Source organism: Lepisosteus oculatus, chromosome 22, assembly GCF_040954835.1.
Source record: "Lepisosteus oculatus isolate fLepOcu1 chromosome 22, fLepOcu1.hap2, whole genome shotgun sequence".
NCBI lineage: Eukaryota > Metazoa > Chordata > Actinopteri > Semionotiformes > Lepisosteidae > Lepisosteus > Lepisosteus oculatus.
The window spans coordinates 9921408-9934843 of record NC_090717.1 but is presented as its reverse complement, the minus strand read 5'-3'; the positions used below and the strand labels follow the sequence as shown (position 1 = coordinate 9934843).

Sequence of the window (13436 nt, the reverse complement as noted above, 5' to 3'; positions counted from 1 at the left end):
CCCATTGCAATAAGGCGCTGTCTGCATATGGTCTGTGACTTACTGAAAGAAGACAGCTCTGGTTTTATGTATGGAATATAATGGATCTTCAGAATTAAAACAGAAAGTATAATAGATGAGTGACCAGATATTGCAGGTACAGTGCGCAAGATTCTATTGGGATACAGTACCAACTATTCTTGGTAAACTCAAGGACTGCTTTCCTTGTTCATGAAGAAATTCCAATACTGCTGTTGATACTGTTTTGTTAATCTGTTTAAAGCCTGTTTTAAACTCTGTTTAAAACGCCCAAAACAAAGTAAAACACCAAAAACAAAGCTGATTTTGCAGTATGTTAAATGTCATTCACTTATCATAAAATGTGGGGGTGATTTGGACTGGCATTGAAAAGGGCTCTGAATTCTCGTCTCAGTTTTGGAAAACGGTATGTAGCACTTATTTTACCACTTCACAAGCCTAAATGTTTGCTTTGTGCAATTACCACGTCTACTGATATTATATGGAGAGGTACAGTACAATGTGGAAAAATCTGTGACATATTTACACACCGAAAGGCCTACAAAACTTGGCTCCCACTATCCAATATTTTCCATTTCTTGGTCAGAAAAATCGGATGCTACCAATGACAGCACCCGCAGTGCATCAGATATGTTGCCAGGCATCTGTGGAGGTATTGGCCATGTGTGCAGCCTTGCTGTAGGCCTGAATCTGACACCACAGCGCAGGCTCTGCCTTCATTCCCTGTGCTTCCAGGGCGTCATGGGTAATGATACACTAAGTCCAGTGTTTGTCAGTCCTTTAAAAAAAACATTTCCAACCCTGCTGGTAGTACTGACTCATTCCCAGGGACTTCAGAGCTAAAAAATGGATTTAAAAAGAAAACTTGAATGTTCGGTGCAAGAGATTATTCACACACAGACCGAAATGAAAGCGATTGTGGTGATATAGGGATGGTTGTAATTTTGATACAAAGATGAATGGCATCTATGCTGGCTTACTGTAAACTGATAGAAGAAACCAAGATGATCAAATCAGCTACTGTACATTCAATGATCTGGGTTAATTTTCCATCAAAGCAAGAGTTATTGTTGCTCTTTATAAATCCAAAGTTCATACCTCGAAATTATGTTAATTCATAAGTTGGTCCAGATTTCTGCCTTTTCAGAACCATCCTGACCCATATTACCTTTAACTACTTAAAGATCTGTAAGTGGATTGGCGCACTATTAACATTTCAGTGTGGCTAGGAAACCAGAGGTTTAGTACAAAGCATTCCACTACACACTGAAATGTACAAAACTGCATGAAAAAGGAGCTTTGAAAAAGTTTCTTCGGTTATGGCAACAATTATTCAATTCTAGCCATGAGAAGCCTTTAATAATTGAAACAATTACTCCATTAATCCTAAAAGTGTTCCCAGGGAGAAGTTGCCATGAATGGTTTCTTTTCCCCTGTGTGTTTATTAGTCAGGTTATTCCGGTTACACATCAGAGTGCAGATCAGCCTACTTTCTGATGAAAATACTGTTTTGCATCTGATAATGATAAAATTTAAAAAAGTTAAGAGTTAAGATAAAAAAGTTAAGAGTTCTTTTCTTCTCTTGCAGGTACATTAGTTTCCTTCATTTGCTTTCCTCACAAACTGATAATTAATACAGTATATGCAAGAAGACCAACATTCCTCCTGAAACAAATGGGGCAGCAAGACAGGTGGTTAAAATGTGTATCGCACACTATGCCTGTTCCCGAAGGCTTGGGCTCTGTACCTGGAGCATACCCATCAACTGAAAGCTGCCCCAATATTAGAATGATGAACGTCTAAGTGCATGTGTTCAAAGGTGAAAGTTATGTCCTTGCAATCTTTTTTAAAACGTGTAAAGTAGACCAACTTCAAGACATCAACTTTGGATTGCCGATGGCAAAGTCGCTTTGCCATGTTAGATAGAAATGCCTTGTTTTGCCTTGACATTTTAATCAAGGGTATTTACCCTTGCCTCCTTTTGCCATGCCAGTCTAAAGTGGAGTTCTTACAACTGGAAACAGGAATCAGAGCTTCATTCAGTGGGGTGAGTGTGTTCATACCCATAGAGAAAGCACAAGGCCCCCTTTTTTTTCATCCACTTTGACGACAGTGGCATGTAGCAGAGAGGTGTCTTGCCCAAATTCTTTTGCCCTCACTGTGCTATCCTGTACAGCTTGGGCCTGCCTTATCAGCTCCTCGGCTTCAACAGCTCTTAGATCCTTTTAAGGAGCCCCCAGCTCCGCCTGCCTGGCATGGCTGTCCCAGACAGCTCTCCAATGAGACAGGTTGTGTTTCTTCAAATCCTCGCCAGCGGCGGTTATGTCCTGGTCCATTCGTGTATATAGACGCACTCCCTGAGCTGGAGAGCATTGCTTATTTATTGTGATCTATCCTGGGAAGCAGTGCTGTGTTCCAATGTGCTCTCCAAGGAAAGCAACGTCTGCAGCCAGCAGGTAAATTCCATCATGCTTAATTAATCCTTGTGGCAGAGGTAATCTAAATACTTCTCCTACAGACTGGGCAGCAAAATATGTATACTTATCTGGTGTAGACTTCATTTTTTTGCTTGTATATAGGCTGTTATTTCCATAATGGTTCCTTGCCAATAAAATTTAAAATATTTGTGCAGTGTCTGAGATCTCTCTAGTGGACTTTTCAGCTTTGTGATATTAACTGTACTCTTTCCAAACAGTGCCTCGTAATCAGATTGGAGAAATGTTTTCTATTGGTAGCACTACTACAAAAATGGGAGCAAATGATTTTTGCCCTTCTCCCATCAGGGCAGGACTGAGAAGGATTCATGGGATCGGGGAAGGTCGAGCTGTAATGTCACTCTACAGTAATGGTTTACAAAGAATGGCACCCTATGCAGTGAAATCATGTCCCAATTTGCATGGATCTCCGATAAGACCTTCATACATTTCTGGCAGTTCTTGTACTGTAGCCTCTGTAGCATTTCCAGATGATTTTTTAGAGCTCCAGAAATCGATGTTGCTTCAACGATGGAAAGAAAATGCAGAACTAAACTGTTTTAAGATGGTGTAAGTTACATTGCCATAAATAAGTATGCCTGACATATACTTTCACAAGCCCATGGCTTCGGATCCATTTCTAACCAATTAGATCGCACAGCGTTTATGTTCCGAGAGAGCCTGGCTTTGAAAAGTGTAATTTCTTCCCTCCCCCTGTACTCTGTCTGTCTCTTCAGGCATATTATATTTATCATAGTTATTTTTCCCCAGGCTTTGAGACCATTAATTTTGTCTGGAATTCAGCAGCTTCAATTTTTTCCTGTCTGCTTTTAATCTGGCAGTAAAATGTATATTAGCCAATGGTGTCGACTCATAAGAGGTTGCAGATGCAGCCACTGTTTTGTACTCTGCCTTACACGTTTTGAGAAACATTAGGCTAAGCCTGCAACTGACAGGTGGATTTTCGTTCTGTTGTCTTCTGATTCTTGGGCAAACAGCAAAAACAATATGGTAACCTAGGGCAGCGTGCCTGCAGCCAAACAGTGCTTTCACCTGAAAGGCACTTGAGATCTTACGCGCTATAGGAGCGCCCTGCTGATGCTTGCAATTTTTTAAACCAAAGAAACAAGGCTTACATTTTAATGACAGAGATTCAATGCAAAATATAGTAGATGACTACAAAGCTCACGCAATAAGATCATGGTCGGACCCCATCTATTCCATTTTCTTCAGCTGGGCACAGGGAGTACATTACGTATGTTCTGTAATGAGAAAAATGGGAATAACGAACCCACTGTCTATTCTGCAGTAGCTTTTAATTTATTTATAGAGAAACATTGTTTCTGGCTTTTTACTACTGTCCTTTGTTATTGTGCAGATATTTTAACGACTTTTCTCTCTCAGAGCGGGAGATGGCTCAGGTAGCCAGAAGTTGGTTGTTTGATTACAATACACTTCCAATAGTTTCTCTTGCTTTTGCAGATCTGGCCTATTGTTGCCACCTAGTGGACCATCCCAAGGTTGTGCCTGGTTGTAGAAGGGAGCTAAAAATACAAACTCGTGGATTAGACTGTGTAATGACAAAGATCCTGTAAAATCTGTGTGAGGACTAGAATGACCTGGCTAGTCTGGTCTTAAAAACAAACGACAGAATGTTGGACAAGCCCTGTCTGAAGAGATCAAAGCCGTTTTTATGTTAGTTGATTTAATAAGCGCGTGCTAAACTTGCCGGGGATGGAGTTGCACTAAGAGAAAGGTGTTCACAAAGATAATGAAATGACATATTATGGAAATCTAAAGTTAAATTTAAAGCTAAGCTCTGTCCAGCAAGCAAAATACTGTGAAAGCATAGAAACGCAGCTTAGAGAAAAGTCTGAGAGTTAAGCAGCAGCTGAGAGCAGAGTAAAAAAAACGACTGGCTGCGGACAGGCACAAACTATAAGCCCCTCCTTTGGCTCCCCCTAGTGGGCAGGGCAAGACTGCATTCTAGTCCGGGCAGAATCGGGGTTCATAACCTCATACGGCGCAGCAGACAATAACAAATCGGAAAACAGGCCAATGCATTCACACAGAATTGCAAAACTGTCGGACGAAGTAATATTGCTAAATAAACAAGGATACGGTATAAAGAGAGGCCATGATGTACAGACCCTGAGCGCAGAAGGCTAATGTTGTTAAACCGACTGATTCTCCCGTCTTGCCTTTGACAGATTGCGCTGTAAATGTATCAGAAGTCGAGAGCCCATCATGAAGAAAGCAAGCAGGTCTGCGGCCACTGCGCCCAAGGCTGCGGGAGGCAGTAAGGGCCCGGGCGGGGACAGAGGGCGACCCGACAGCGGCTCGGGGGGCTCCGGGGCTGTGAAGACTGCCGCCAAGGCTGCCTCTGCACCCCAACTCTCCAAGGTAATGGAGGACGAGGGGCTCCCCTCCCTCTGCTTGCGTGCGGAGGTTCGATCTCCACTTTTCTTTCCTGGTTCTTCACACTTTGTCACAGGGCCCGAATCGGGGCTGTCTTCCTCTCAGGGTGGTGCTGTGGAAGTCTGACTCTGGCCCGGGGTCGTTGCTCCTGACCTGGCCTGAGTGCATTTTAAACAGACGCCTGCTGTTGTACGTGACGCCTCAGGAGTAACTGAAAGGCAGGGATAGCTTAATCAGGAACCGCCACTGTGCCATAGGTAGAAATATTTTCTATGATCCCAATCCGATTGGTAATGGTCACTCATAAACAGCCGTTCATGGTAATAACTCGGGTGACCACAGCTGTGTGTGGGCTATAAATCTCATTGTAACACTGCTAGAATTTAGGAATGCTGTAGGATATACACCTTGTGTGTGTCTCCTTCAGTGTTCTCCGGAAATTAACCAAATCTCAGACCTTCACCAAACTGTGCCGTGATTCCTTGCGTCCCTGCCACACGATTCGAACCTTCGGAGCGGGCCCTCTTTTGAGCGCCTCGGCCACAGAACGCGCTGGTCTCCGCCACGCGCAGGGCGAATCGTTGCTTCGTTCCTACAGGAAAGCGTGGCCTGGGGGCAGGCGTTGTGGAGGGCGCTGACCAGGCCGCTCTGGCTTCCCCGCAGGTGAAGAGCAGCGATGACCTGCTAGCCGGGATGGCCGGGGGCGCCCCAGCGAGTACCGCTGCCGCCAAAGGGAAAAAGAGCAGCGCGGCTCTTTCCGCCACCGCCAGCAACCCTGAGGGCAAGGCCAGGCCGAGCTCAGGTACGGAGGGCTGAAACCACGGCCTCGCTTTCCAGCGTGCAGCGGTGATGTGTTGAACAGTGTACCTTCCCTCTTTCTTACAGCATGGCAACTTTATTAAACCACTTATATCGCACTTACTGGATAACCCTAACAGCTCTCAGCCTTAGCCTTTTACAAATGGTATGTTAGCAGTTATCAATTATCAGTGAGCAACTTCTGTGTCTCCTGGTCCCGTCTCTTAGAAAGCAGTGCCATCTGTAATGCTTCTAACTATATAATGAAGGCTGTTCAGCATACTAATCTATGTGATGGGTGAAAGAAACAAATTGTCTTATTAATATGAGAGCTGTTGTATCAAGCTTGTATTGCGTAGTTCCTTTTCTCCAGTTGAACTATCTTCAAGTGTGTTCTTAGTCTTGTACATGGAAATAACGTCCTTTCGTGTTTTTAGATCTCTAAAATTTGGCTATCAACAGCCATTTTGTTGTTTTTTTTCCATTGGTGCAAAAAAAAATAAATAAGAGTAATGCCTTTGTCTTGCACAATCAAGGATCTTCAGCCAAAAGGGTGACCTCTTCAACGGCCAAGGAGGCCAGCTCCTCCCGCGACCGGCTGCGGGAGCGCTCCAGGAACGGCCCGGGGAAGAAGCTCTCGGCGGCTGCCGCGGGGGCGAATGACGCGGCGGTGGCGGCCAAGCGTTCGCGCAGCAGAGCCCTTGCCGAGTCCGAGACCCGCATGAGCAAGTCGAAGTCGGACAGCCAGATTAGCGACAGGGCCGCCCTGGAGGCCAAGGTGAAGGACCTCCTGGGCCTGGCCAAGAGCAAAGACGTGGAGATCCTTCACCTGCGGAGCGAGCTGAGGGACATGCGGGTGCAGCTGGGACTGGGAGAGGAGACCTCGGAGGATGGCGAGGAGGAGAAGCAGGAGGAGAAGGAAGCTGCCCCCATCATGGCCACGGATGTGGAGTCAACCTTGCTGCAGCTCCAGGACCAGAACAACGCCATCCGAGAGGAGCTCAACCAGCTGAAGAACGAGAACCGCATGCTGAAGGACAGGCTTAATGCCTTGGGCTTCTCCCTGGAGCAGAGGCTGGACAGCTCGGAAAAGATCTTCAACTACCAGTCCATGAGCCCTGATCTGGCTGTAGGGAGTGGGCACAGTGACGGTGGGGGGACGCTGACCTCCTCGGTGGAGGGATCTGCCCCTGGGTCCATGGAGGACCTCCTGAGCCAGGATGAGAACACGTTAACAGAGAACCGGCGCAGCAGCTCCATGGACAATTTGGACAGCGAGTCCAGTGAGGTTTACCAGCCCATCACCTCTAGTGATGATGCCCTGGATGCCCCCTCTTCTTCTTCAGAATCCGAAGGCGCCCCCAGTCGCGAGAGGTCCCGGAAAGGGAGCAGCGGAAATGCCAGCGAGGTGTCTGTGGCCTGTTTGACAGAACGCATCCACCAAATGGAGGAGAACCAGCATAGTACCGCAGAGGAGCTTCAGGCCACCCTACAGGAGCTGGCAGACCTCCAGCAGATCACACAGGAGCTGAATGCAGAAAACGAGAGGCTTGGGGAGGAGAAGGTCATCCTGATGGACTCTTTGTGCCAACAGAGTGACAAGCTGGAGCACTACGGGCGGCAGATCGAGTATTTCCGCTCCCTGCTAGATGACCACCACATCTCATATGTCATCGACGAGGACATCAAAAGCGGACGGTACCTGGAGCTGGAGCAGCGGTACGTGGACCTGGCTGAAAACGCACGTTTTGACCGCGAGCAGCTCCTTGGTGTCCAGCAGCACCTCAGCAACACCCTGAAAATGGCCGAACAGGACAACAAGGAGGCTCAGGAGATGATCGGAGCCCTTAAGGAAAGGAATCACCACATGGACCGCATGGTCGAGTCCGAGAAGAAGGACCGGGCGGGTCTGGTGGCGGCCCTGGAAGAGTACAAGGCCATGTTGAACAATGACCAGCTGGAGCTCAACCGCTGCAGGGCCCAGCTAGAGCAGGAGAGGCAGAAAGTCGCAGAGCTGTACTCCATCCACAACTCCGGCGACAAGAACGACATCCGGGAGCTGCTGGAGAGCGTTCGCCTAGACAAGGAGAAGGCCGAGACCGAGGCTGCCAACCTGCAGGAGGAGCTCAGCCACAACCGCAATGAAGCTGCACATCTCCAGGACACCCTCGGCAAGGTAACCCGAGAAGGGCCCTCGTGCTCCAGTGGTGAACATTGTGAATGTAATATACAGTACATTCGCAAGCCTTAAGCACTTGTTAATTACCATTTTCTTTATAGTGCGTAAAGGACTCCAACTTTCAAGTAACACAATGCTGTGAAAATGTTTGTGCTGAGTGAAATATGGGCTTAAATATTTTTTGCTTCTTAATAATCTAAATTCAACAAGCTGTGTAAATATTGTAGTTTTGCTACAGTTGTTTTTTTGCCACTATACAGTATATTTCATAATGTTTCTGGTAAATGACTGCAATACCATTGAAGGAATATTATGTTAATTGTCTCCTAAATTATTCCGGATGAAAATGAAGGCCATGAATGGGTTTTCTAGTAGCTATCTAGTAGTCATTACACACACTTTTAGCTGCTTCCTCCTTGATTTTTAAATACCTTTTACCTTAATGAGTTGCATGTTTTGATTGTTAAGAGGTGAATTGAGAATGATAATGATTTACAAGGATTTATCAAATAACCAACCCCTAATACTGTATATCCAAGATCCATCAGGGTTTAATACAGGGTCTGTTCAATACCCTGGTCCACAGGCACAACCCCTAGACCCCAGCGACAAGGTTTCTATCTGTCATGGTCTCTCAGCCTTCCCAGATGTGACCTCGACTGTGTGTGTACCTGCAGGTGGAAGGGGAGTACCGGGATTTTCGAGAGGAGGCGCAGAAACAGATTGCCGAGCTCTCCAGAAGCCTAGAGAAGCAGCGAGCGGAGCTGGAGGAGAAGGAGACGGAGATCGGAGACATGAAGGAGACCATCTTCGAGCTGGAGGATGAGGTGGAACAGCACAGGGCCGTCAAGCTGCACGATAACCTCATCATCTCCGACCTGGAGAGTGAGTGACCAGCCCACACTGGGATCCCACTGCACTGTGGTGCTGTAATATAAAGTCCTGGAGGAGTATTCATTTATACTGCAACGTAACTACACTGCTTAGAGGAGTAGTAAACAATGCAGGACTCTTCTTGTCTAAATCTAATTAAAAAAAACACGTGCTGCTATACAGCTGCCTTAAATCAAACCATTCCCGGTTGTATCTGGTCATTTCCTAAATGTGTGATTGATGATTCATGCTGAAAACAGAATTTATAACGTGAGTTTCAGATGCATTTAAAACAATCTTCTCATACATGATGTCTGCGCTACGAATTTCAGATTGAATACAAATAATGCGGCGCAGGAATCTCAAACTCAAATCCTTAAAGGTCTTTTATTCTTGATGTTTTTGTTCCATCCCGAGTATTTAATTAAAACAATTCACCTGTTTATTTTTGTAGTGAGATATACAGGATTTTCATACTTGATTTCTCAAACGATTGAGAGTTCTGAGCTGCCTGAGAGACTGTGTGCTTTTAGTGCATGCAACTACAGTACGTATTTCCTGTAGTACACAAATGCACCAGGGAGAGAGTGTGCAGCTTTGAGTGAGTTTAACAATTCCCACTTACAGTATGAACCACCTCTCACAACTCTGTTAGAGAGCAGGTAATTCACTGACGCAGGGGTCGCACACTGATTTTCAGTACACAGGACAGCTAGTGAATGATAAGTGATTATGAGTGACGGTATAGTAAATTGCTTGATCCGTTCATTGAAGACAACTTCTTAGAAACTTATATCTGTTCTCTAGAGCATGACTACTTTTAATGAGGGCACTCCAATATAGCAATTAAGGAGCTGGTTGCGTCAAAGTACGGCAGTGGAGATGACTAGATCTGCTGGGGTAGAACAGTGCAGGAGAAGAGGGGTGCCAGATTTCTGTGTGGACACAAGATGGAGCTTTTGAACCATTTTATTTTTTTTATCCAGCTAGTTTATAGAAAGCCACCACTGGTAAAAAGGAGTAAGGATATGTTTTTTTGCTGTGTTCCTTAGGTCACATTTAGACTTATTAAGGCAAAGAGAAAATAATTGTGCCAAAAGATGCACATAAAATAGCTAACCATTAAATGTAACTGTTTCGTGACTTATCTCAACATAGAAGATCAATTTTATTGCAAATTTCTGAGATGAGTGGTTTAAAAATTCAGAATTTTGAATCGGTTTTAATTGCATTCAACTTTTATGTGCCGCATGGATCGGAGGTACATTATTTGAAAGATGCCGTGTTTTGAGATCTTGCGTTTGGATTTATTTGCTTGCGGGATAAAAAAAAAAGTTCTTCCAGCTGACATCCTATGTCTTATGCATTGCTCTGAAGCAGAAAGTGAAGGATCTGAAATGTACTTTTGCACAGATTAAATCATGGAATTTCTGAGGACTGCAGAGATGCATTACCATCTCTTCTCTTTGTTTTTAAAGTATATTGCATAGTGAAGTAGTTTTAATAACAGTGGTACTGTAAGGTTGGCAGTAGACTAGCAGTAGAGCACTTTCTGTTTTTTGTTCCAGCTAGGATGTTGATTATTTGCGGTAAATGAATCTCCACTACAGTTGTGAGAAAAAGTTTGTGAACCCTTAGGAATTATATGGATTTCTGCATGGGTGGCTCCTAAAATGTGATCTGATCTTTATCTAAGTCATAATAAATAAAGACGTTTTTTAACAAACACACACACAACATGTTACATATCTGTATTGAACAAATGGTTTAAACAATCAAGGTCTGAAATGCTGTGGCATGATCTGCAGCAGGCCGTTCAAGCAAGACATCCCAAAAATATACATGAACTGAAACAGTTTTGTATAGAGCAATGGACCAAAATACCTCCTAACCACTGCGCAGGTCTGATCAGCAGCTACAGAAAGCGTTTGGTTGAGGTTATTGCCAATAAAGGAGGTTCCACTGGTTACTAAATATAAGGGTTCACATACTTTTTCCATCAGTGACCTTGATTGTTTAAACCATTTGTTCAATAAAGATATGGCAGTGTAAAATGTTGTGTGTGTGTTTGTTAAATAAGACTGTGTTTATTATGACTTAGATGAAGATCAGATCACATTTTAGGAGCCATCCATGCAGAAATCCATATAATTCCTAAGGGTTCACAAACTTTTGTTTACAACTGTACATTTAATACTAATCATTTACTAATTATTTTTTATCAATTTCAGTCCTAGAACTTGGACATATCATTTTACTTCTGCATATTCCAAAGTAACTTAAATTCTCTATTCTAGAGCTTGTTTCACAGATTCTATTTCACAATTTAATATTTCCGAAATTAAACATTGGAGCAGAAAAAGAGTGTTAAGTGTGTTTTATCATTGGGTAAAGAGGGTATATTAGCCCTTTTTTGCCCAACTCCACCATTTAATATTTCCTTGAAGCTTATTGGCACATAAATGCATTATTAGAAGAAGAAGAATATAAAATTAGTCATCGTAAGATAAAGTTAAAAAAGGACTCTCGATAGCCTGCGCGTTGGATGATAGATGTGTGAATCAGGAGGTCATCACTCAAGCTTGGAGAGACAGAAATATCAAGTGTCTTCTCACACTGAAGAAAGTTTCCCAGCCAGTGGTGGATTGAAACTTCGTTGATGGATGATTCCAGGAACAGCTGTTTCATGTCCTGGAAATGGTTTGTCACCTTACGTAGGCAGGTTTAGTACTTGCTTTTCACAGCACATGCAGTCTCGATATGCAGTGAGCATTTAAAAAAGCTTTCTGTGTTTTTTTTTTTATTTTGCTTTTTCTGAATGTCTTGCTTGCTCACCTGGTTTTAAGCGCACAGATTTTTTTCTAAAAACAATACCCTTCTAAGAAGTTTCCACTTGTTTTTTTTTTTCCTATAGCTTCTGTCAAAAAACTGCAGGACCAAAAACACGATATGGAGCGGGAAATTAAAATCCTGAACCGCAGGTTACGGGTAAGGAGACCGCCAGTTAATTATGTTGTTGTCTAGGTGGAGAATCAGGGAGCCACATTGCCCAAAATGCTCAAACTGTACATCATTACCTGCATCCCCATTTCCCAGTTTGTCTCCCCACTTCCCAGTGCTGAGTGTGCGAGTTGATGTGATCTGGAGCTCAGCTGTGATGCGAATCACACGAGTGGAGAAGCAGATGAAGATCATAAAGCCTAACCAATCATTCCCCTTCTGGTATTTGTAGTGGGCACATCTGCTGCCCCTACAGACTAAGTTATTTGTTTAGGAAACCAGATATTATGGGGGTTATTTAGTTGGCTTATGTGTATTTTCAGTCTTTTATCGTTTACTGATCCAAGTGCTAAAAAATTCGTTTTATAAAATGAGTCCTTTAAAACGCACTACACAAAGCATACTGTTTTGACTGTTGTTTTATGACTGCATTGTATAGTAGCTATAATGGGTGTTTATTTTCCAGTTTGGAAGCGTTTTCTTCAATATAAGAGCCAATTCCAATATAATAGCAATTTTTGTGTGCAGTTTCAGTCCTTCCAGTTTCCAGTGCACATACAAAATTATAAAGAATTAAAGATGTGAAGCTTAATTTTCTGCAAAGATGGTCTATTATTTGTACATAAATTGAGGGCAAGTTTAAACGTTGGCTGATGCCAGTGGTGCTGGGGGGGATTGAAGGTCTTGCACTGTTAACAGCTCACAGCGATGAAGTGTCGCGTGACGCCTATCCTCATCCCCATGGAATCGGATGTGTTGTGTTTGATGCCTTCCTCTGCTCCAGGAGGAATCGGCAGAGTGGAGGCAGTTCCAGGCCGACCTCCAGACCGCGGTGGTCATCGCCAACGACATCAAGTCGGAGGCGCAGGAGGAGATCGGGGACCTGAGGCGCCGGCTGCACGAGGCCCAGGAGAAGAACGAGAAGCTGGGCAAGGAGCTGGATGAGGTCAAAAACCGCAAGTACGGCCTTCCTCTTGAGACCATCAGAAAGGGTACAAACGAGAGGAGGCCTTTAGGCCTGTCTAGCTCATTTGGTAGTTAGTAGCTGCTTGATCCCAGGATCTCATCCAGCTTTTTCCTGGAAGATGCCCGGGTATCAGCTTTCAACAACATGGCTGAGCAACTTGTTCCATCCTCCCACAACCCTTTGGGTAAAGACTTGTCTCCTGTTCTTGTTTTTAAATACCCTTCTAAGTAGCTTCCACTTGTATCCGCTGGTTCATGTTTAAGTAAGTGTTCATTCTGGAATCTTTTCAGACACTATTATATTCACTTCACTTACACAACACTGTTTCTTCTGTGGACAGTCTATATCCATTGTAGTCGTTTCACTTTTCAGGGATTCATTCATTCTGTTCTTCTTTCCTCTGTACATAAATATGAAAGAAATATTGCAGAGTATTGTGTTGTAAAACTACTTTGCTCTTGACTGCATTGTGTGTTCCTGCAGTGTGATCTGAGCATGTTCTTTGTGTTGTACTTGGATGACTTTCAGAACAAACCTTTGGTCCTGTTGATTCCGTGACTACATTTTCTCAAAGTGCTCTTCTCCGCTTGACGTTAATGCAATTACACCCCAAAAGTGGTGAGGCTTTGGCAGTTCACACGTACAGCTCACAGAGGCCTGTTCTGAGATGCCTTGTTCCAATTTGTCTCTCTCCTTTGGCAGGGATGCT

The 13436-nt window shown here is 44.1% G+C and overlaps 1 protein-coding gene across 6 annotated transcripts in view; it reads left to right on the top strand.

Annotated features, from left to right (window-relative positions):
- specc1la (sperm antigen with calponin homology and coiled-coil domains 1-like a) overlaps positions 1-13436 on the top strand; it is a 73336-nt gene that overhangs the window by 15315 nt on the left and 44585 nt on the right. For 3 of the 6 annotated variants that reach the window (XM_015366300.2, XM_015366298.2, XM_015366299.2), the window contains exons 1-7: positions 2320-2474; positions 4703-4895; positions 5574-5712; positions 6245-7884; positions 8565-8772; positions 11675-11748; positions 12545-12720. In XM_015366300.2, coding sequence (XP_015221786.2) covers positions 2437-2474; positions 4703-4895; positions 5574-5712; positions 6245-7884; positions 8565-8772; positions 11675-11748; positions 12545-12720 — 2468 coding nt within the window. In that variant the 5' untranslated portion in view covers positions 2320-2436. Of the gene's footprint in view, positions 1-2318; positions 2475-4702; positions 4896-5573; positions 5713-6244; positions 7885-8564; positions 8773-11674; positions 11749-12544; positions 12721-13436 lie in introns of those variants that run through there. The other 3 variants (XM_015366301.2, XM_015366302.2, XM_015366297.2) reach the window with 2 other exon arrangements.